Here is a 23131-nt window from a genome sequence, read left to right as displayed (position 1 = left end):
GGGGTCTGTGAGATTAAATTAGTTATAATCTATGATTCTGGTAAATGTGCTAATTAAAACATATGCTTGAATCTTTCCACCACAATCAAGCACATATCCTGCCTATACAGTACATACACATCAGTTGGCACAGTGAGAACAACTGCTGCCAGAATTCATTAAGCTGCCAAACCAACATCTCAGGCCAAACGGGAGCTGTTTTGTGCCAACTGTGGGAGTGTGATGAAAACAGTGAGGTCATGCTAATAAAGTTCTATTTTTATATCATAGACATACTACACTGCTGCAGCAAATGTATGTATGTGTTTCACTCACTAATTGAAGCACTATTCTAGGATACTTGGCATGTTAAACTTGTTTGGGTTACCTGATTAGGTACATAATATTTGCATGACAAATCTAAAATGTGCATGTGGTTCTGCAGAATGTTCTTTATTGAACAAAAATGTTTTTAAAACAGTAAATAATTATGCAATATTTTGTTTGTTAATAAAGGGTGACTTACCGGTGGCCGGGGTCGTAGACAGCAGATGTAATGCCATGAGAGTAGTGGGCTGAGAAATTAAAGCTGTGGTTTTCCTGGAAGTTCTGATTGGTTCCCACACTGAGAAACAGAAAAGGCACAATGAAGGTCAACTGATATTGAACTCTGGTATAAAATAAAGTAAATTCATCAACATGTGGAAGATGTTAATGATGCAGGGAAATGATATGAAAATGACGACAGGGCAATTTTCTCACAAGCTGCAATTAAAATGAAGCATGGTTTGATATAATGTCTAAATGTAAGTGGGCAATCTAAATTAGACTGGCACTAGAGGAAATGTTGTGTAATTTGTGCTTTAATTTGTTGCATATTTCACCGGGGAAATGTCTGCTGGTAATGTGAAGTGTAGAGTGAGAGAGAAGCTGAAATGGATGTAAGGAATTTTGAAGAGCAGGAAATTTGAAACACTGGCATAGTTCAGATTTATCCCGACATTTATGTGTTCATTCCACTGCTGTGAAATGTGTAAATGTGATTCTGTGTGTCTTAGTTTAAACACACACTGATGGCAGAAGTGCTGGCAGAGTGAGAGGCGTTTGACTGTCAAGGCTCTGCTTAAATTCTGAAATAGTAATCCTGTGTGTTTGAGCGACAACATTGGAATGCAGTCATATGAGGAAGGAGAGAGTGAGTGAGTGTGTGTGTGTGTGTGTGCAGTGTTCCACACTGAAAATGAACCTTCAACTACCAGCCAGCACTTCCAGAATAAATGCAGAGCAAATGTCACCCACAATTGAATTATTTTATTTCACCATCACAAATCCTTGTACTGTACACCTATACTTCTGAGGACCCACAGTTTACATGGGAATGAAAATATAACAGCTCCGTACACTAACTCTATTCCAGCCCCCTGTCACTTGTTGATGTATTAATAACCTGACAGAATATTCATTCCATTTCCTGCCCTTACGTTGATACGATAAAACAAGCCCCAATCTTCATTCACACAACGTCTAACACTCAATCATTTTCATGGCCACAGCAGCAGCAAATCCTTTCAGTCACCTGGTGAGGAGGGCCATCACATGAGCCCACACTGTATAGAGACACTCTCACTCATATCAGTGGTTTATTTAGAGTGTTTAATTACTTTAATCCAACTCTCCAACTCCAGAGGAATGACTACAGAGGAAGAACATTCAAACACTCAAACTCTAATCATTTTTCTGTAAGGTGGGGGGCTAGGTCCTTCATTGGGGTTGCAGAGGGCAAATTAATTTCAAAATGTTTTTTATTAATGCTACAATGCACTTAATTATATTATTATTTATATATAATTTATATTTCCTTTGTCCAACGATAATATCTAACTTTATATAACATGGCTGTATATAAAGTTCAGTGACTAACCATTTACTTTTAATATAAACCAAATAAATGGATGCTCAACTCCAAGTCAACCAAAATACTCATATAGTGCCTAAATGACTTGGGAATAATCATTTTAAAAATAGTATTATCTTAACATCCACTGAAAACCAAGTGCAAACACACATACAGTACATACATACACACACACAAACACACAGACACTAACAGAAACACTGGTATCTGCCTGTAATAGAAAAAAAAATCAGCATTTTTCCTCTCTCTTCTGCAGACCAACGCAAAGTCTTGGAGTGCAGGATGTCATCTGATCAGGATTCGAGACACATGCACAATCTCATCCCAGTGTCTTCAAGTGTCAATGCACCCAGGTGCAGTGTGACTGCTATAATCATAAAGAATGAAATTGCAAATCTTTGGGATAATGCCCATTAAACAATGCTAAATGAAAAAAAAAGTGAGGGGAGCACAAGAATGACAAACACACACACATACACACACACAGAGAGATATTAAAAATGTGTCTTTGAATGAGACTGGCAAGTGGTGCAATGGTATTAAAAAAGGGCGTCCAGGGCTCTGAACATGTACATACAAACAGAAAACACATCCATTAAATTCCACAAATAGGATGCTCTCTGCAATCCAGGTTCTTATAGAAATGACATGAATTTAAAGCAGAGGATATGAAAACAGCAGGGGAATGCTTCTTGGTTCCTGAGACTAACTTCTTTGAAAAGTTTAAATTTGATAAAGCAAAAAGTGTCAGGGTCAAAACTGAAGAAAAGACTGGAACAAAAATACTGAGAGAAGTTGCTGACCAGGGTTTCCAGTGTTTACTGTAAGTTGTGAAGACAAAGAGCGATGGGGAAAAATATGATGGGAGGAATCTTAGCTTCATTCATTCTGATTAAAATTGCAAAAAAATATATTATTTTCCTTTGCATCTGAGATGTTGAGTGCGAACTGCAGCATGAGCCGAATCACTGAGACTCGTTCATGTTTCACCAGAGGTGTGCAATCAAAGCTAAACACACCTTATGTGAGTTAAAGTACAACCATTGAAAGCAATTTTATGTTTAATCCCATCTGATGAATTTCTGAGTGTGTGCAGTTGAAAAGACTAAGAGATGAAAAGCAGTTATACGTCAGACTGCTGCTCGTACAGCTAAGGTATCATCTGGATTCCACTGATGTGTGTCAAGTCGTATCGTCTGTTTGAATAGTTTCAAAAGTGGTGAAAGAGATCCTCACAGTAATTGGTGCCACTTGAAGGGCAGAAATGGAAGGCAAGGTCAATTGTTCTTTTCTCAGGATGATGTAAACATAGCAGCAGCAGTGATGGGTTGTAATGGCAAAATATTTGAAGATCACCTTGACGCTCCATAGATTTAGGGTGACTTTAGTAAGTGTTATTATTCTGCACTCATAAAAGCATCAGGATTTCATCACTGATGCAGTGGAACAAGGTTGAATGACATTCATATTAAAAAGAGAAGTAGATCTACTAGAAAGTATCTGTAAGTAATGGTTAAATGTGTATACAGTATATTATATATATTTCCTTGTAAATTTGTTATTATTTTCTTGTTTCTGATTCACACAACCATGCTTATGGTATATACATCAGTCATACATTTTCACATTGGCATATATAAGTATATTTATTTAACACAGGTAGACATGTATTTATATATATTTCTATATTCTTATATATATATATATATATATATAAAGCTGTGTATCATAGTATTGATCAATACATGAATACTTATTTAAGCAGCTGTGATCATTATTTGACCTAAAGATTAGACAGAAGAAGCACAGTGCAAAGTGTTAAAAGGGAACTGCAAGATCCAGCAACAAAAGGTTGACAGAGCGTAGGCCACTTTGCTGCATCTGACCTTGGCATCCTGTCATTATGTAGTGAGAAATGAATTCCCACTTTGGTAAGTTATGTGCTGTATCAGAGGGTGTCGGCGCAGGAATAACAGCCCCGAACATAAAAGTATGTGACGTCAAATACAGAAGAATTTGAAGAAAAAACTTCTTTCGGAACGTTTCAGTAACGTTGTGAGGGCGACCTCGAGAGCAGTTCCTATCAAACAACTTAAGTACGGTGTATGACTCAACTAAATGGACTGGTCATTAAGCTGGTCTGATCCACAGGCACAGGAAGAAGTTATTTCAGGAGTTAGTGCTGCCAAAGGAGGTACCAAAAGTTATTAAATCCAAGGGTCCACTTATTTTTTTATGACAGTCTTGTGAATGTTTAAACAGTCTGGCCACTAAGATTATAAGTGTTTGTTTGTTATTACAGGCCTAAGTACACTCTGTTTGCTCATACTGAGGACTTAAATGTGGACCATGTCACATATTTCTATCATGAGAACACATGGGAACTACTGCAAAGATATTTTTTTCTTTTTAGAAAATCTACCAAAACTGGATGAGCCAGGGTCACGCAGGTCCGGTCAGGCCACATTAATGACCACCCTACACTACTACATAAATAAAATATAAAGGATAATACACACACATAAAACAAAAACAAAAAAGGAGGAGCCTAAACAACCTCAGTTTGTTGTTTGAGAGTAAAATCAAGGGCCCTTTTGAGGCATATTAGGAAAGTTACACCTAAACTTGTAGCTGTCTACATGTGTTAGGATCACTGAAGTTTGATGCCACCGCTGTTGTGTCTCTCACCTGACTAGGTAGCTCTTGAGAACACCCCCGTATGTGATGACCAGCAGCTCAGCCAACCACTGAGCACTGGCGCTGTACTCCAAGAAGACGAGGCCTGCAACTGCACAGCTGAAATCACCTGGAAAACTCAGCACCTGAGAAACACGTGAGAGATAAAAAAAAATCATTATGAAAGCGGCTGGTTCAAAATAAAAATTTTAAAAAAATTCGGAAGAAACCGAGAACATTCTTTAATATTTATTACACTGTGACCTAGCCATGTTTTTACAAGTGCTAAAAAAAACTCAGAAAAGAAAAGACAGAAAAAAGGGGGAAGCAGAAAACAATACCAAACAGAGAAGCAAAAAAAAATGTAGATGTCTTTTCATCCGTACACACCTGGTGTCAAGTGGGCTTCTTAACATCTCCTAAAACAGCATCAGTGTGTGCACTTAACGGTGACAAACAGAACACCAGATCGTGGCGGGGGCCCCTGATGTAAATGTGTGACACTTACATGACAAAGTACAATGGCACTGAATGAGCTGGATCACACTAACACTGAGACATATGAATGTGGCTGCAGGAAGGAACAAGTGTCTGCCCTTATCTGACAAGTTGCAGGGAGGCAGGGGAAGAAATGATGGATAGAAAATTATGTATCATGAGGTCGGAGGAGAAACACAGACTGCATTAAGGGTGGGAGAGGGGGAGACAAATTTGAAATGGCAGGTCGAATAAAGCCACACGAGGGGAGCGAGTTAAGGGTTCTAGGGAGAAGTGGAGCAGCAGCAGGTGTCTGAAAAATCAACCCGAGGGAGAGATGATGAGACGTAGAAGTGAAGTAGTAGAAGAAAAAGAAGAATGAAAAGCCAAGAGGACAGAAGAGCCAACAGACAATGAGTTTGAAAGCAGACATGACAGACAGAAAGCCCAGAGGGCGGCTGACAAGAGCAGGTGACAGTCAGCTCCGAGTGGCAGGAGGGGAAATCTGTGCTGCCACGGCACAGCACTGCCCAAGTCATCCGAGGACCCATTTTTTTATGTTCTGTGGTCCAGCAACTGGACACAGTGTGGATACAACGCATGTCATTGAGGTTTTAACAGGAGGAATTTATTAATTCATTATTAATTAGATTGATCTTCCTCTTTAAACCTCAAGGCCCACAATTCTTATAATAAATCAATACATGTGGTCAGTAAGTAGAGTGTTATGAACGCGTATATGTGTCAAGACTGCTAGTGTGTGTGAAAATGCCTTACTTTAAGCAACCCAAACCATTCAGAACAACTGAACAAAGGCCCCAAACCCTCCACAGCCAGGTGCCAATGGTAAACTTAACAAGCTTAACGAGTGGTGGAGACCCCTGCATATTACAAGGCAATATTATGGGTGTATAAATGAAAGGTTTGTAATATAGTGAATCAAATATAGAGTGGTGTAACTAAGTCCATGTCTATTATTTCTCCTTCATCTTCTTCTTAATCTTCTTCCTCATATTTATCTTCAGCCCCGTTGTCTTTTTACATCATTATCTTATTTGTAATCTTCATCTTTAAATGTTACTTTTCAATGAAATGATTTTTTATTACTCCTTCACTTTTCTTTACCTTTTCTTTTCCATTCAATCTAAATCATCTTCATTTCATATCACATTCTCCATCTCCAGCCTTCTGATCTATTTTTTATTTTCTCCATATCCATCTTCACTTCCTTTTACTTTACTTTCTTCTCTATCTTCTCTTGGCTGCCACCTCGGCTCCCCTAGCCCCTCCTACTCTAGTCTTCTTTAGGCACTTTTTCTTTATTTTTCTCCTGCTTGGCAAACATCTCCGACATTCTTTGTTGAATATATTCCTAAAACACAACAACAAAGAAGAAGAATAGTTTTTAGGTTTATGTGTGTCATTACCGGTGGGATGACAAAAAGTTCACTGCCCATGAGGTCAAAAAGCCGCACGGTCCCAGTGCTGTCAGTATAGGCCAGCAGGGTGCAGTCATGGCTCCATGCCACTTTTCGCCATTGTGGGTTTGGGTCTTTAGGAACTGTAAAAGACCAAAGAAAAAAAAAAGATGTTTGTTCTTTGTTTGGTAGACCTTCTGTAAAGTGAATAACATAAAATGAATAATATCGGTACATGGTTCAAAACCTTAACCCTTGAAGAGCAGCAAAAGAATGAAAATTTTCGAGTTGGTCGGTTACATATTTGAGAATTGAAAACAGTTAAATATTCTTCAACCAAGTGGTAGCAGACAGCTATCCTATATATGTGACTTTATAATTAAGTTTAATAATTGACTTTAAGTGAGTCAATGCGTTATTGTTCTTTTTCATTTTGTTACAGTTTTTAATTTCTAAGTGATTTGAAATCTGAAAAAAAAAGAACTATAGTCCTTTTCTGGTTTGATTTATTGCATATTGAAAATAAAGTACCATTTTAATAGGAATAGGACCTGCATAAGAGTAATCCCTGTGTCTCTGTGGTATGCTGTTGATAAAATGAATACAGATGGAGAAGATGAGGAGGAGGATTAAGCTAATGCCATACATCAGCTCAGCGTGTCCAACAACCAATCCAGTTCATCCATGAAGGATAGCTGGAGTAATACATCTCAATAATTGTCTCTCCAACATGTGCAGACTGACACACATACACACACTTCTGCACAAGTGTTGAAGACAGCGGAGCAGAACTGGGTGAGTAAAAACAGGCCGAGGAAAATGGGGGAGGAGAAGTGTGATCATAAATCCTGCTTTTACTGAAGTATGGGCTAGTGTTTTAGCCAATCTGCTGGCTCAGCAGTGCTGCGAGTGTAACCATATCTGTGTGATGAAGTACTTTCCCGCCTGCTGGTACGTTCTCAAGGCGCTGCTGTCATACGTCTCCCTTCAAAGCCACATTAACATAAATTATTTATTTATGTTTTTATTAGGATGGTCACTGGATTTAAACTTTTAATTAGGTTAATCACAAGTTGTAGATAACTCATGATTAATCATGATTACTGAAGATTGTAATGTATCTTGTCTTATCATGATTAATTGCTGGAACAGAAAGATGGCCCTAGTTTTTATTTGTCATTTTGTTTCTTTATTTTGTCTTTACTGGAGTGGATTTCTTGACTGAGGAATGATGCAACCCCTGGTGTAGGATGCTGCAAATGAATGGAGGCATCAGATATTGTGTGACTGGAATTTAAAATCACCAACAAAGTGAAAAGACAGGAGGCAGGACAGACAGGAAGAGGGGGAGCTGGGGGAGAGAGAAGGAGCAAGAGTGAGGGACTGAGTGAAAAACAACGAATCCTGCACCAGCTGGGAGAAATAATAGCTCAACAAATTTCAAAACTGAAGTATCAGAGAGCACATCAGGAAGACGGCAATTTAATACACCTCTGAGACTCTCTGCTGATGAGGAACAGACAAGAAGCTATTATGGGAGCCATTGTATCTAGCATCTCCTCTGTTATTTTTTCCCCCAAATTTCCTCTCATTTTATCTTCACACTTTATTCCTTTGTTACCTCACCTCCCTTGAAGAAGTGTTTACAGTGTGATGGTCTGTGGCTGAGGAGCTGCATTTCCACGTGGGTATCTTTTTTTTGGGAAGCCGGAAAATCAGATGCTACCATCCTGAGTGCTTTTTTCTTTCTCTCCCCTCTTAAGGATGGTGGGCGAAACATACACCAGACGACCATCAAGTAAATGCTTTCTATCTAAAGCCCCACAAACGCCTTTATTCAAACTCAACACTTATGAATTATGTAGAGAGCGGGAGACAACTCCACTGCAACAGGAGCAGACAGGGAGTGAGGTGAGAGAGAGAAAAGGAGACAGAGAGCGACACACAAACACGCTCACACAAAGGATGCATAACACGCAGGGATAAGAAAAAAAAAGAAGCGCAGTCCACCATTAAAGGCAAGATCACTGCAGAATCCATTACGACAAATCATCATGAAATGGAATGAAGTAAAAGTAAAAAAGGAAGGAGAGAAATAGAAAATGAAATGGAATTTAAAAAAAAAAAAAAGAGGAGGCTGAGGCTTATAAAGGCCCTGGGCTACTGCTGTCCATGCCATTAGAACAATCAGCCGTAATGACGACTACACGGAGCAGAACAAATGTAGTGACAGACACTAGGGCAGAAAAGAAGGCTGTAAGAGATGATAAAGATCATAAAAAGGAAATAATAAGGTAGATAAAACGACACAGAGAATTTGCTTTTGTTTTTACAGTCTGCAATCATGGACATGTAGTACATACTAAAACTCATTATTCAACTCTTAATTAAAACCTCAGGCAGCCAAATGAGACCTTAACCCTTTATTCATCTCAATTATTGGTGTCTAGAATGACAAAAAAAATATTTCTAATATTTCATTTTTCTTTAAAAAAAGATTTGTATTAAAAAAATATTCACATGAACTTTCTGAACGTCTGCAGTGAATATTACAGTGTAAAAAATACAGCTGGTGTATATGCAGAGGATGATGGAAGACATGGAACTCAGATCTTACCCTGACATTTCCCAATGACTGAACCAAAGTCATCTCTCACAGACCTGAGGAAAAAAAACACACACACACACACTGAGAAAACACTTCGACATTACAAGGATGTCACACACCCAAGGCTACACACACACACGCACACATCCGCACACGCACTCAGCCTCATGTCCTGGTATAGGGTGGGTAACAGCCACTGATGGCTCTGCCAACTCAATAGCTCTATGGATCAAACAGACAAGGTCTGCAGAGCGGCCACTGTTTGGACAGACTCTTCACTCAGCTCAAGGCCTTATCCACTAAGCTGTGTTAACACTCACTCACACCAACTAATACCACGAAACAAGGCTATAAAACACTGTGATTAAACAACAGTCGGGTGAAAAGGACTCGAGAGAGAAACAGAATCCAGTGTGGGGAAAACGAAGCACCGAGAGTTAAAACTAATTGCTCTCAATAACAGCAGGTCGACAACACTTAAGATTCAGGTTAAAGACAACACAACAGTAGAAGTTATTTTAGTTATTTTTCTACTTAACAGACTTAAATCTCATTTTAGAGGTAGATGTTTCTGAATTATTCAGTCCCAACATTTAAGTCTTTTTTTGTCCAGTTTCTTATTTCAGTTTCCCTATTTAAATAAATGTAGGGTTTTTTTTTTAAATGGGGACTGTGATGCTGCTGAATTTGTGCTGCTCACAGGGCTCAATACTATTGACTTCCATTTCAATTTTGCACCATTTAGAACATTAGATTGTGTCAATACAGCAAACCACTGAGCGAGTACATTTTCTCTGTATACAGAGAGTACATTGAATATGTGTCTGAAAATAATTACAACCACTCAAAATGAGGACAAACAACTGCTTCTCTGTGTGCTTAGGCAGAAGTCTTACACCCTCTCCATCTGAATCTTTTCTGTTGTTTTCATAAAATTCATTTATTTATTTTTCTAAATTTTTAACTCAGTTTCCATAAAGGAGACTTGATAAATAACCACATTTACCAAAAGCCTTTTAAATCAGCTGTTTGCACACAATGACTCTTTCACAGAGAGGAATTATTGATTTTAATCATTACCTAATCTCCACACACTGGTCCTGAACCACTGCCAGGAGTTTGCCGTTACTGTGGGGAGAGAAAGAGAGAGAGAGAGAGATCAGCAGCAGATTAGAGGAGTAAATGGAGAAAGAGAAAAAAAAGATAGTCTAATTTTACACAATGTCAGATGAAATCATGACCATTTGAGCTGAATGGTTATTATCATAGATGTGTTTTTAGCACAACGCTGGTGCAGTACAGATAATGTGCGAAGGGCAGAGGAAGGAAATAAAACTCAGATCACTGAACTGCGGAAGGAAAAAAAAGGTTTAGAGGGAATTAAATGAGAGGCACAAGGGCAGACGGATGATATCGAAGAATCGAGCATATCAGACTAATGGACATCTGCAGTGTCAATTGACCGTGCTTAACACTGTACAACATGGTCGGATCCATAGTCAATTAAATATCCACCTCCATTCTGTGTGTCTCCTCCAACGAGAACAATTAAAGTTGAGGGAGAGGAGCTCGGCACAGGGGTCGGCAATAAAGGGGGCACACGTCCAGGTATCGATCTGTGCGTGTTTGTGTGCGCGCCAATTTGTGTGTACACACGTGTTTTGTGTAGTACCTTGCAAGCACCAGCTGCCAGCTGATCTGCTTATTTGCCAGACGGACCAGACCCAGAGGCAGAGAGGAGCTGGAGGGGCTGAGGTTGAGAGGAACAAAGCATTAACACACAACACAACAATTCAATTAGTGCTCACTAAAAGGCCAGTCCTTCGGGAAACACTCAGTTATTGGAAGCGATGCTTCAGTGATGCATATTTAGACATTAAAAGTGCAGGTGTTTATTATTTCACATCACAGTCAATGTGTCTGTTATCTTAGTGAACATTTATTTAAATCTATGTCTAGAAGGTTTTGTTAGAATATAATGTCAAATGTTAAAGGTCAGAAAAATACACTAATTTAATGCAATGCAGCATACAATTTATTATTAGGGGATTTATTTTTTTATTACCTTGTCAGGAGTATTTCACGTTACACATTTCACAGGTATAATTAAATTAGTAGATTTTGCAACTTTTGGCAACTGTGCGGAAGTTTGTCAGGATGTTCAAAATAAATTGCCAGGTTTGACTCTTCTGTATTTGTCTAACGCAACAGGGTCTCAGTCTGTCTTCACTGAATTCATAACAAATACAACTCTACAAATAAAATTAAAACCATCAGCCATCCTATCAGTTCACTCTTGTATTTCTTTTATCAGTAATCTTAATCAATTTTGGTGCTGAGAACTCGGTTTTATGTCATCTCAATGCAACTGCAAGTTCCTCAGGCATATGAGGAAAGGACAGTTTATTTATTGGTGAATGTTCATAGTGGCCACTAGATGCCACTGATTACCACATAGAAAACCATGTGCTTTGCAAACAATATTGTACAAAAGGCTTAAGCAGTCAAGGTCTAATCCACACTCTGACAAGTGAAAACATAGCATACTTTGTTTTCCACGGCCTAACTACAATTTGGTTTTCAATTCTAAATATTATATGGCTTTTGTTTTACTAGTTGTATGTACAGGATGCCAGATTTTAAATGCATATTGCATAACAAATTTATAGAACAATATTGTGCATATTAAAATGTTAGACATGTTTGATAGACTAACATACAGGTCCAAAAGTTTTGTCAACTGTGGTTAAAGCAAAAAATAATGAACTTACCTGTACCATAAGTAATGCAGAATTAAGCGAAATGGCCCTAAAAGAAACACAACGCAAACACAAAGATCAAAAATCATACAGAAACAAAAAAAATGTCAGTAAACAAGTTAGCAAAATCAAAAATCATACAGAAACAAAAAAAAGTCAGTAAACAAGTTAGCAAACAGCTCAGCAGTTATTTGTTAGTCCCTACAGCAGGTGGCAGTAATACTCACTGAAATTAAAATCTAAAGAAGAAGAAGCAAGGAGTGTATAGAGGTGAAATTGATGAAACTAGTCCCCAGGGAGTTTGTGAATAAAACTGTAGCATCATCAACGTTTTGGCCCAATTACTTTGGGAGTGTACAGCATAACACAGTGTAGATCGGTAAACTGTTGAGAGCAACTTCACTCTGGGCTGTTGTGCTGTGATTAACTGCAGAGAAAATTTGGTCTTTTCAAATATATATATAGAAATATATCTTATTTTAATTAAGTAATATGTGAAATTAGTTCTGAACAGTTTTCATAATTAGATGAATTTATTTTGACAAACTGCTTGTCCAACAATCTGCGTGCATTATATTAATATAAAATGTTTTTTTGTGACTTCTGCAAACACTGCACACTGCAGACTCGGAGCATTGCCTTTCTTTAATTAAACCAAAAACCATACTGTGCTCTTATTTGGCATAAAATGCATACCTTACCTGTTACAGCTCTTGTAATAAGTGAGGCAGTTTGCTCCTTGCTGCCACGCAACTGCAAAAGTTGGAAGGTGACAGTTGAGATAATTAGTTCAGTTAGTAAACAAAACCATGCATTTGATGTCCTTCGTAAATGCATGCTTGTTTGTTAACTGAATGTCCATAAAATGGCCATATGCTGGTAATACAGAGTGCTGTGATATGAAAACTTAGAAGTATTTAACGTGGCTAAACAACACTGGGTGTTACTACGTGGCTTTGCGTGGATGACCCTGCACCAGTTGCAATTGATTATAGGTGGCCATTTTTGCAGACTGTACATCCACGCAAGGAATCTGTTGATTGAAGATAATATTGGAAGTGGAAATCTCACTAACCTGAGTGTCCGTCTCTGGCGGCCATTCGGTGATCACGAGTAAATCATATAAAATATTTTCCTCGTCGCTGTCGAGCAAACATTCTTCAGCCATGTTTACATGAAGAAACTGTCATCAGTCTACAGCGACTCACGTGGGTCAAAATTGTTCAACGAAACGCAATTAGAAATTGAAAATATGCTTTCAAAATATATAATTTCAAGCAACAAATGCACACAATGTGTTCTTATATTATATTAAAAGTTTTGCATGTAAATGTTAAAATAAAAATATAGGCTTAACGACTTAGGAGCAATGTTCCCATTAGGATCTAACGTTCAACTGCTACGGCAACGGACTATAAAACATGTTGGACCGAGCCGACTGTGAAACGTAACATCCGGTTGAGCTGCGTTCGTATCAGCAGTCATGGCAGCGTATTCTGGTGAGATACTTGCATAAAGTCCTCGTTTTAGTTGAACTAAAGTCTATATTTGAGCAAATTGTCTCTACTTGGTATTTAACTTCACGCTTCGTTCCACAGAAATGGGTGTTATGCCTGAAATCGCACAGGCTGTGGAAGAACTGGAGTGGCTGTGAGTGAATGACAGGGCTGCGTGTTGGCTGTGCGCATAAGAAATGCAAAATCATGCCTAAATCTTTAGTCGCATCTCTTTAATACTCAATACTTTTATTTCAGGTTGCCAACTGACATACAGGCAGAGTCGATTCCCCTTATTCTTGGTGGAGGAGATGTACTTATGGTTAGTTGTCAACTGTCTGTGTACCAAACATTACGTTTAAATTGTGCAGAAATCTCAATTGATTTTATATTTACTCATAGGCAGCAGAAACTGGCAGTGGTAAAACTGGAGTAAGTACTCCGCCCCAGTGACAAATAATAAAGTATCTTTTTTTAAATTATTATTTCAATTAAAGTTATATAAATGAGATTTGAATACCCTCATACACTAACTGAGATCACCTGTCATCCTCAGGCCTTCAGTATCCCTGTCATCCAGATAGTGTATGAAACTCTAAAAGATCAGCAAGAAGGAAAGAAAGGAAGAGCAGCTGTCAAGACTGGAGGAGCAAGTGAGATGATCTGAATAATTGTGATATAATTAGTTTTTTGTTGTTTGCCTGTGAAACAAAAATTAATTCATAATGGACCTGCTGTGTTTTTGTGTTGTTTCAGTTTTTAACAACTGGCAGATGAATCCTTATGACCGCAGTCCAGCGTTTGGTAATAACTGTGAAAAGACCTAGTGTTATAATTGAGTAAAACAACTTTGTTCTTTTAAATAATGACTTTTTGTTATATTTCGTTTTTGCAGCGATCGGTCCAGATGGACTGTGCTGCCAGAGCAGGGAGTTCAAAGAGTGGCACGGCTGTCGCTCTACCAAAGGTGTCACCAAAGGTGTGCAATGAATCTCATCCCATTAGACTGGATGTTGTAAAATGTATAATATATCATAGGGCAACAAAGGTGTCATGCAAATCTGACTGGGTCCTTGCATTTTATTGAACCAGGCAAGTACTACTATGAGGTGACCTGCCATGACCAGGGTCTGTGTCGAGTAGGCTGGTCCACCAATCAGGCAGCATTGGACCTTGGTAACACTTGTTACTGTGCCTTTGTTCATTTACAGTACCAAAAAATGACCTTGATGAATAATATTGTTTTTTATTTCATTATAGGAACTGATAAATATGGTTTTGGTTTTGGAGGAACTGGAAAAAAGTCAAACAACAAACAGTTTGACAGCTATGGAGAGGTATCAATAACACTTTCAATACTACCTGCAAACCAGTGTGATCAGATTTGATTCTAATTGAATGACATTGTGTATTTTCTGCAGGAGTTTACCATGCATGATACAATTGGATGCTACCTCGATTTAGACAAAGCCCAGATATCGTTCTCCAAAAATGGTAATGTATGACTAGTTTTTATTGTTGTGCTATATAACAAAACATTTCTGTAGCTTTTCATACTCTTATATGATGAACTCTTGTAGGCACCGAACTGGGTGTGGCATTTGAGATTCCGCAGAATCTGATGAACCAGGCCTTCTTTGCTTCTTGTGTCCTAAAGGTGATTTAGTAATTAGCAGATTACAGATTGCAAAAAAAAATCTGGCAAAAGGTCTTGCAGCTGATTTACATTAATAATTTCCTGTTTCTTATCAGAATGCAGAGCTGAAGTTCAATCTTGGTGGAGAAGACTTTAAAAACCCCCCAAAGGGTGGATTTGTTGCCCTGAATCAGGCACCAGAGGGTCACACTGTGAAATCCTCACAGACAGGTGAGTAGATGCAACATTACTGTAGGTGTAACAAAACAAATAATCAAAAACACAGAAATTGCACAAATTACTGAATTAACTACACGTTGTCGAAAAAGATAGTTATTTTCAGAACTGCCTGCTTTATTTTGTTTCAGGCAGCGCCAAAGTCAGCCAGGTGAAAACATCGTCCAACTCCCCCAAAGCTCTGATCATCGAGCCGTCTAAAGAGTTGGCTGAGCAGACCCTGAACAATGTGAAACAGTTTAAGAAATATGTGGAAAACCCTAAGCTGAGGTTGGTTGTTCTAAGCCACATGTGCTTCTTTTCCAGTTTCACATGTAATGCCTGTTTAACAACAGCAGATGGAGCCACATTCTAATGCATTTTTGTGCAGGGAACTGCTGGTGATCGGTGGCGTGGCTGCCAAAGACCAGCTGTCTGCTCTGGAACAAGGGGTGAGTGAGATTTGGTTTTTAATTATAAAATAATTAACTTCCGGTCTGTTTATTTTGAGATTTATTTTTTCTTTCCAGCCATGTCTGACGACTTTGTGTGATTTCATGTGATCCATCAGGTCGACATTGTGGTAGGAACTCCTGGGAGACTGGATGACCTCATATCAACAGGGAAACTCAGTCTGTCCCAAGTTCGCTTTCTGGTCCTGGATGAGTGTGTATGTTCAAAATAAAGGCACAGCTCGCTCCAGCCTTGGACATGTATTTTGACAGGGTTACCAATTCCTGTAACTAATGTCTGTCCACAGGATGGCCTCCTGTCAGCAGGATATACAGACTTCATCAACAGAATCCACAACCAAATCCCACAGGTGACCTCTGATGGCAAGAGGCTGCAGGTAAGAATTTTAGAATGTCTTTTTTCTACAGATGGTTGAGGAGCCTCAATTCACAAGAAAAAATAGACCTCAATTTACAACATTTCAAAGCTACAATATTGAGATATTTTGGGTAGAGGTAAAAGGTTTCCAAATCAGTACTTTTTTTTTTCAAAAGAAAATTCACTGTTTTTCTCAGGTGATCGTCTGCTCAGCCACTCTTCACTCTTTTGATGTCAAGAAGTTGTCTGAGCGCATTATGCATTTTCCCACCTGGGTGGACCTGAAGGGGGAGGACTCCGTCCCTGAGACCGTCCACCATGTGGTGGTGCCCGTCAATCCTAAGAGTGATCGTCTCTGGGAGCGTCTGGGCAAAAACCACATCAGGGTAAGGTTTGCGTGCTGAGCCATGAAATCCAAAAGGGCAAAAGCAGAGGGTATCTACAAGTTATTTTTAATTATTATATTAGCCACATGAAAATTAGTACACTGTTTTTTAAATATATCAAGTTGGTATTTCTAATTTATGATTAAGGTTTTCCTTTTATTTATTCTCAGACTGATGAAGTCCACGCCAAAGACAACACCAGACCAGGAGCCAATTCTTCAGGTTTGGAGATTTTATTTTTCTAATTTTGTGAAATTTAATATGTTTTATAATGAGCTTTATATTTAAATTGACGTGTGTGTCTGCCTTCCAGAAATGTGGTCTGAAGCCATAAAGATACTGAAAGGCGAGTACACAGTGAGGGCCATCAAAGAGCACAAAATGGACCAGGCTATCATCTTCTGCCGCACCAAGATCGACTGCGACAACATGGAGCAATACTTCATCCAGCAGGGAGGAGGTAAGATCCATCACAGCCGAGACACGTGGAGGATACAGTTGCAATGGGCTCACTCTGTTCACCTCAAACCTTTTCAAGCATTGAAAAATGCCTTCACTGTCAGAGGATACTCTGACCATTTCTAAGGTGAGATATTTACAACCTGTGCATTTGTTTCTTTAAGGCCCCGACAGTAAAGGCAACCAGTTGTCTTGTGTTTGTCTCCACGGTGATCGCAAACCACATGAGCGTAAAAATAACCTGGATCGTTTTAAGGTAAAACAACCAAACCTCAACGATGCTCTTTGACAAAGTACGACCAGTTAGACGGAGCAATAATATTTTGTTTTATTTTTCCCCAGAGAAAAGAGGTGAGGCTCCTGATCTGCACTGACGTAGCGGCCAGAGGAATTGACATCAGTGGAGTCCCTTATGGTAACAGTAATATTGTAATATATATCATTTCCTGAATTCAAACCCTGAAACAGTTTTTCCATGTGTAAAATTTTAAATTGTGTCCATTTTCACTTCAGTGATTAACGTGACTCTGCCAGATGAGAAGCAGAACTACGTTCATCGCATTGGCAGAGTTGGAAGAGCTGAAAGGTAAATTCTTCCAAAATATATTGTTAAAATATATTTACCATCACTATGATTTCTTATTCAGCAGAACTTACAACTTACAACAACAACTCTGATGTGAATTAAATTTCACTGGTATTTGTAACTAAATAAAATGAAGCTGGTTCTTTTTCTTCCTCTTACAGAATGGGTTTGGCCATCTCCTTGGTTGCTATGGAGAAAGAAAAGGTAGATGTTATGATAAAAAAACACACACACACACTTGGTTTATAAAGTAAACTTTGCTTGTTGAAACCTGTTTCAATCTTACATAGGTGTGGTACCATGTTTGTCCAAACCGAGGCAGAGGTTGTTACAACACCCGACTGAAGGAGGATGGAGGTTGCACCATATGGTACAATGAGAAAGAGGTAAACAAACATGTAGCGTCAGAGCAGATCGCTGGGTTTCACCAGTGGACTTGGAGGAGCAACAGATGCCTTTTGTTCAGGAATAGACATCACAGATGAGAATAAAACTATGAGGTGATGAAGTTGTGTTTAATCCTGACAGCACAGAGACATTTTATTTCCTCCCACATCTCAGTCTGACGTCACTCCCTGCTTTACTTCAAATGCCTCTCACTCTTGTCTCTGCCTTTTTTTCCCTATTCTTATGATTTCAGCTCCTGTCTGACATCGAGGAGCACCTGAAGTGCACTATCACCCAGTGTGAGTCGGACATTAAAGTACCTCTGGATGAGTTTGATGGAAAGGTCACCTATGGTCAGCGCAGGGCTTTGGGAGGTGTGTACGTGCAACGGAGTGACAGAGAAAAGACGAATGTGCCGTAGATCAGGACACAGTCACCGACTCTTGTTGTTTTTCTCCAGGTGGAAACTACAAGGGTCATGTGGATGTCCTGGCTCCAACCGTCCAGGAGCTTTCTTGCCTGGAGACCGAAGCCCAGACTTCCTTCCTCCACCTTGGATATTTGCCAAACCAGCTTTTCAGAGCCTTCTGAATCTCCCCCACCAAGGTTTCCCTACTGACACGACAATGAGGCTGCAGATACAGAACAGAGATTGTGTCACATTATACGACTACAGGATATTGTGTGCAAATAGGAAGTAATCAGTTATGTCTTAAGATTTGTTTCTACACAGTCTTGTTTAAAACCAGTAACAACAAGAAAATGTGTATGTAGGGGTTTTGACATGACAACATTACACTTCATATTACAGCCTGTGTCTGATCCATGTCAAAGGTGTTTCCTGCACTTCAAACTTAAATTGTTTTTTTGTGATTTGTGCTTTGATTAATACAAATTTATAACATATTTAAGTTTCCTTTTAAGAAAAGAAAAATGAGAATTGGTGAAATTCAGTGGCTTGATGATGAAGTTTCTTTTCAGAAATAAACTTTTGCAGCAGACATTTATTGTCTTGTCTACAGTCATTTGTTTTTAAACACTGAAACACATCTTTTTGGCTGTGGGTGTTAAAAGAGATTAGTGATCTAAATATATCTACAAGCAGACATATTTTCAATTTTGCTTTTCAGGACATGGGAGTAATCCTCTAGGGGAAACTACATTTTTAGCTGGACTCTCAAAATACATGTTATAGTAGTATAACATTTTTTTATTATTATTCATTATTTTAATTTATCCTATCCACATGTGCTTTGACTTCAACCATTTACCTATATTATACCTATTAAAATTGCTCTCCAAATACAATGCAATTTATGACATTCATCACCACAGATGTTAGTGCCTCTACTACAGGGGTCACAAACCTTGTGTTCTCCAAGAGCTACTTTCACAAAATAAAAACGGCTGAGAGCTGCTAATGTTATGTAACATTTCTCTTCATAGCTCAATTTGAACAAACAAACTTAATAAGCTTTATTTGCATAAACATTTACAATATGTTACTGTCCCCCGTCAACTTTTTATTGAAACGTCACCAAAGGATTATTATTTTTATTGTTATTTTCTTATAATTTTATTGTCTACGTATTCAAGGCCCAGAATTGTTCCTCCATTTTGACCAAATAATTTTTTTTTTATTTTTAAATTTTATTTTGCAAAATTGTCTAAATTCTTCTGGCTAAAACGACTGCACTCTACAAGGGTTTGGCATCGTCATGACAGGTATAAACTCAGCATTTACGTGGTAGCTAACTTAGCTTTAGTTAAACGGAATTAAATAGTAGCGAAATTATTAAAGGTTGAGAAAAAACAATTTTGAATCAGTATTATCATTATTTATTTTTTTATTTTGGTTTTTTTACTATCAAAGATTGACTGACGAAAGGGAGAAATGCAACTGATGTGCGAATGCACTTCAACGATTGGTCGATCTGATGTGCGCTTGCGCCTCTACAATTGGTTCTTAGTGATGTGCCATTGCACTTCAACGATTGGTCGATCTGATGTGCGCTTGCGCCTCTACAATTGGTTCTTAGTGATGAGTGCTCGCGCAGCCGTTATCTGTCTCCAACCACGTCCGCGTAAGTCCTGTCTGCCGACACGTTACGCCCTCTATTGTCGTAACAGAGCAATTGCACTCATCAACAACCAATCGTTGATGTGCAATTTGTATCAGTATCAACCAATCGTCGAAGTGCAATGGCATATAGGTTGCATTTCTCCCTTTCGTTAGTAGAGGGCCCAAAGTGTAGACAAACCCTTGGCCGATAAAATGTATCACTCCGCTACCCTACCCTTGTGGAACATGAATAAAATAGATATCTTTCGATGGTAGAAAAACACATTTAAAAATTGAAATACTGATGAATAATGATAATACTGATTTTAAAAAGTTTATATTTCAACCTTTAATTTTGCTACAGTTTCATATCCGTGTAACTAAAGGTGAAGAACTCTCTTAGAACTACAGCACGATATCAAGGAGCACTACATCAAGTCACTTATGAATGTTCAAAATAAAAAGAGTAAAATGTTTCACTTCTGATACATTTTTGATATTTTCACAAATAACACATGATATGCACTAATGTGAAAACTTTGCAGGACCCCCCCCCCCCCCCAAAGAAACCGTCATACTTTATTTTGTCAAAAATTGACTAAAAAACGTTTTGTAAAAAAACAGTAAAATGTATAAAGGAACAGAGGGACGTCTAGGGCTATTTGATTGTGGCAAAAATCATAATAGCAATTATTTTGATTCATATTGAAAATAAAATTATTCAAAACAATTATTTATTGGTTTGAAAATGTTCAAATCAATGGCAAATCAACTGACTAACTGACAGCTAAATGCAAATAAACATTTTGTTTTGGGAGGGATCGGGACAACGAAATCCATTTTATGGGATAAAAATCTAAGCAGACCGCTGCTCTACTGTATTGCTGCAGCACATGGAGTCTTATTTTGAAAGGGACTTGCACAGAAGTCCTGTGTGTAATTGCTCACGGATCAGTGTCTCCACAGTGGAGACGCCCATTTCTAGTCCACGCCCGTCGCAGCTGCTGGATCGTCCCCTCCTCCTCAACAGCAGCAGCGGGATCAGAATCAGCAGCAGGAGCACCAGTATTTCCAGACTGGATGTCGGATCTGGGACGCGTTTTGGCTGCAACAGGTAAATAAACAGCACACATTTAAAACAACGGGGGCGACAGGGTTGTAGTAAAATCCTGCTGCTGTCTCTGTTAACCTGGGTTCGAACCTTCCCTGGATTTGAAGGTACGAGTGTTGCCCCTGCCTGGTTAGGTCCAGTGTAGCCTACCTGTATTAACACTGAGCAGTCTTATAAACGTGATCACTCTCTAGACCACAGAAAAATATGTGGGTATTTGGCAGCTGCAACCAAATCAGGAGAAACGGGTCCGCAGAGGAAGAGCAGCAGGAGAAAAAAAGAGGTTTTAGGTTTTCTACACAAGTGTATGTTTTGGATGCATGATCGGAGGGAAAAAAAACAAATTAACATTTGTGTAATTCAATGAAGCAGCGTTGATGAGACTAAGCATTTGGCGTGATCAGATAATACATCAACTGCATTTAGTTTCATTTTAAAACGGGAGCTCCAATTGTTTGTTGCATTTGTTGTCATTTGCAAGTTATACTAAAACAATGCGGTTTTTCCTGCATGTATGCAAACATTCAGGGGTAAATGTTGAGATGAACATAATGAGAAAATTCCCACATAAATGACGCAATGATTTCACACATTTGCTTGGTTTGTCTCTGTGATGGAAATAAAACAACTCAAATTTATGGAATTTGACCTAAACTATTTGATGTCTGTGGTCATGATAATATTCTCATCATTCATGATCATTCTGTCCTAAACATCTGACCTGTCACAGTGTAAAACAGATTCTGCAGTGTTAAAATTCAGTGTATTGGAATATATATATATATATAGACTAGAGTCTGAAACACAGTATTTAAAAAAAAAAGAAATTAAATAAGGTCAATTGTTAATTTTTGCACCAAGTAATCGGTATACATATTCATATTTCTGTTTCTGAATCATTCTTAGTCGCAATAAAATATTTGGCAATTAATTTAGAATTTAATGGAATAACAGATTGCAGTTTTGTTTTGTTTTTTTAACTGGTGCTTTTAATCATAAAACTTATTGCCAGTGACTCTGTGAATGATTGCAAAACACAGCTCAGGAGTTTCATTCAGGAGTGTTGTGAAATACAGCATTACACTCGACTCAACTTTCAGCTCAGGTTTAGCTTTAGTTTCAGTAAAGTTAACCTCGGAGGGTTACGTGTGTCAGGTGTGAACGTCAGAGCAGGTTTTTGGAATTCTCGTGGGAGACGACGGCAGAACGTTCAGCTGTTTGTGTTCATTCACTGCAGCATGCACTAATTATAGCGATTGCTTCGTGCGCGTGTCCTTGTGTGTTCGCTCTGTTCTATAGAGATGGGAGGGTTTTCTCTGCTGAAGTGGCAAAGTCCATCTGTAGTGTACTTCCTGTGTCATCTGGCCCAATCCCACTCTGTTGCACATCCACCTGCCAACAATCATTATGTAACTGCCCCAAAGCACATACACTCCTATACACTCAGTGTTGATTGGAGCTACGTGCCAAAGGGCGTTCAGGACGTGACATGGAGACATGGAATCATTCCACAGAAGGTTAGCGGCAGTTTTGGCTGACTCTTGGAGTCAGAGGTTGAAGTTTCTTCTGTAGAACTCACCAGTGTAAGGATCTGAGGGCAGACACACTGCTGACTGTGCATTTTAAGAGTGCCATGAAGGGTAGTTTAGAGGACCAGGAGGCTGAGGTTGTTAGAGGTGACCCACATACAGCACATATCAGGAAGATGAATTTAATTTTTATGACAGCACATATCAGGAAGATGAATTTAAGAATTTTTCTTGATCAGAAGTAGAACAAATAAATGTGTCTGTTTTTACGATACACAGCAGGGCACACAGGCCGCTTTCTTCTTCGGCTTCAGCAAAGCTTCCTGAGTTGTGCCTTTGCCTGAACAGGCTCCCCCTCTGTGTAAGGAGTGTGTCTCAGACTCTCTCTCTCACACTAACACATATTCACAGACACACTCACACAGGCCAAGGCATTGATATTCACATCCGTCTAGTCCGTTGTGGCTCACACAGGTGTCAATCAGCATGCAGGCCGCAGTCAAAGGTTCTTTGATTAATTTTTTTCCCATGGTGCAGTGGGTCAGCGAACCAGTCACTGATCTTTATTGTCACAGTGTCCCTTATATCAGAAGTGCTACG

At 38.8% G+C, this 23131-nt stretch overlaps 3 protein-coding genes across 4 annotated transcripts in view; 2 read left to right on the top strand and 1 right to left on the bottom strand.

Annotated features, from left to right (window-relative positions):
- nbas (NBAS subunit of NRZ tethering complex) overlaps positions 1–13150 on the bottom strand; it is a 107057-nt gene extending 93907 nt beyond the window's left edge. Inside the window, 9 exon segments of the mRNA XM_008313261.3 lie at positions 506–604; positions 4583–4716; positions 6475–6608; positions 9083–9126; positions 10154–10201; positions 10746–10823; positions 11845–11881; positions 12534–12585; positions 12908–13150. Of these exon segments, the coding sequence (XP_008311483.1) occupies positions 506–604; positions 4583–4716; positions 6475–6608; positions 9083–9126; positions 10154–10201; positions 10746–10823; positions 11845–11881; positions 12534–12585; positions 12908–13000 (719 nt within the window). The 5' untranslated portion in view covers positions 13001–13150.
- Positions 13151–13227: 77 nt separating this feature from the next.
- ddx1 (DEAD (Asp-Glu-Ala-Asp) box helicase 1) lies at positions 13228–18832 on the top strand. The gene is made up of 26 exons (XM_008313260.3): positions 13228–13331; positions 13431–13482; positions 13587–13650; positions 13731–13760; positions 13885–13981; positions 14085–14132; positions 14224–14307; positions 14421–14504; positions 14589–14665; positions 14750–14822; positions 14909–14985; positions 15081–15195; positions 15333–15471; positions 15572–15632; positions 15752–15850; positions 15941–16030; positions 16209–16397; positions 16568–16619; positions 16711–16857; positions 17021–17112; positions 17199–17271; positions 17370–17442; positions 17604–17646; positions 17733–17828; positions 18083–18203; positions 18290–18832. Exons 1-26 carry the CDS (start codon positions 13316–13318, stop codon positions 18418–18420), a joined length of 2223 nt encoding a protein of 740 aa, XP_008311482.1. The 5' UTR covers positions 13228–13315; the 3' UTR covers positions 18421–18832.
- Positions 18833–20859: 2027 nt separating this feature from the next.
- Positions 20860–23131, top strand: part of itsn2a (intersectin 2a) — a 30430-nt gene continuing 28158 nt past the window's right edge. Inside the window, exon 1 of one of the 2 annotated variants that reach the window (XM_025056989.1) lies at positions 20860–21005. The gene's annotated coding sequence lies outside the window, so the exon portion shown is untranslated. The remainder of the gene's footprint in view (positions 21006–23131) is intronic. The other variant, XM_025056988.1, reaches the window with a different exon arrangement.

The sequence above is a fragment of the Cynoglossus semilaevis genome, chromosome 7 (assembly GCF_000523025.1).
Source record: "Cynoglossus semilaevis isolate Cse_v1.0 chromosome 7, Cse_v1.0, whole genome shotgun sequence".
NCBI lineage: Eukaryota > Metazoa > Chordata > Actinopteri > Pleuronectiformes > Cynoglossidae > Cynoglossus > Cynoglossus semilaevis.
Note: the sequence above shows the minus strand (reverse complement) of the source record. Positions and strands in the feature narration are given on the sequence as shown.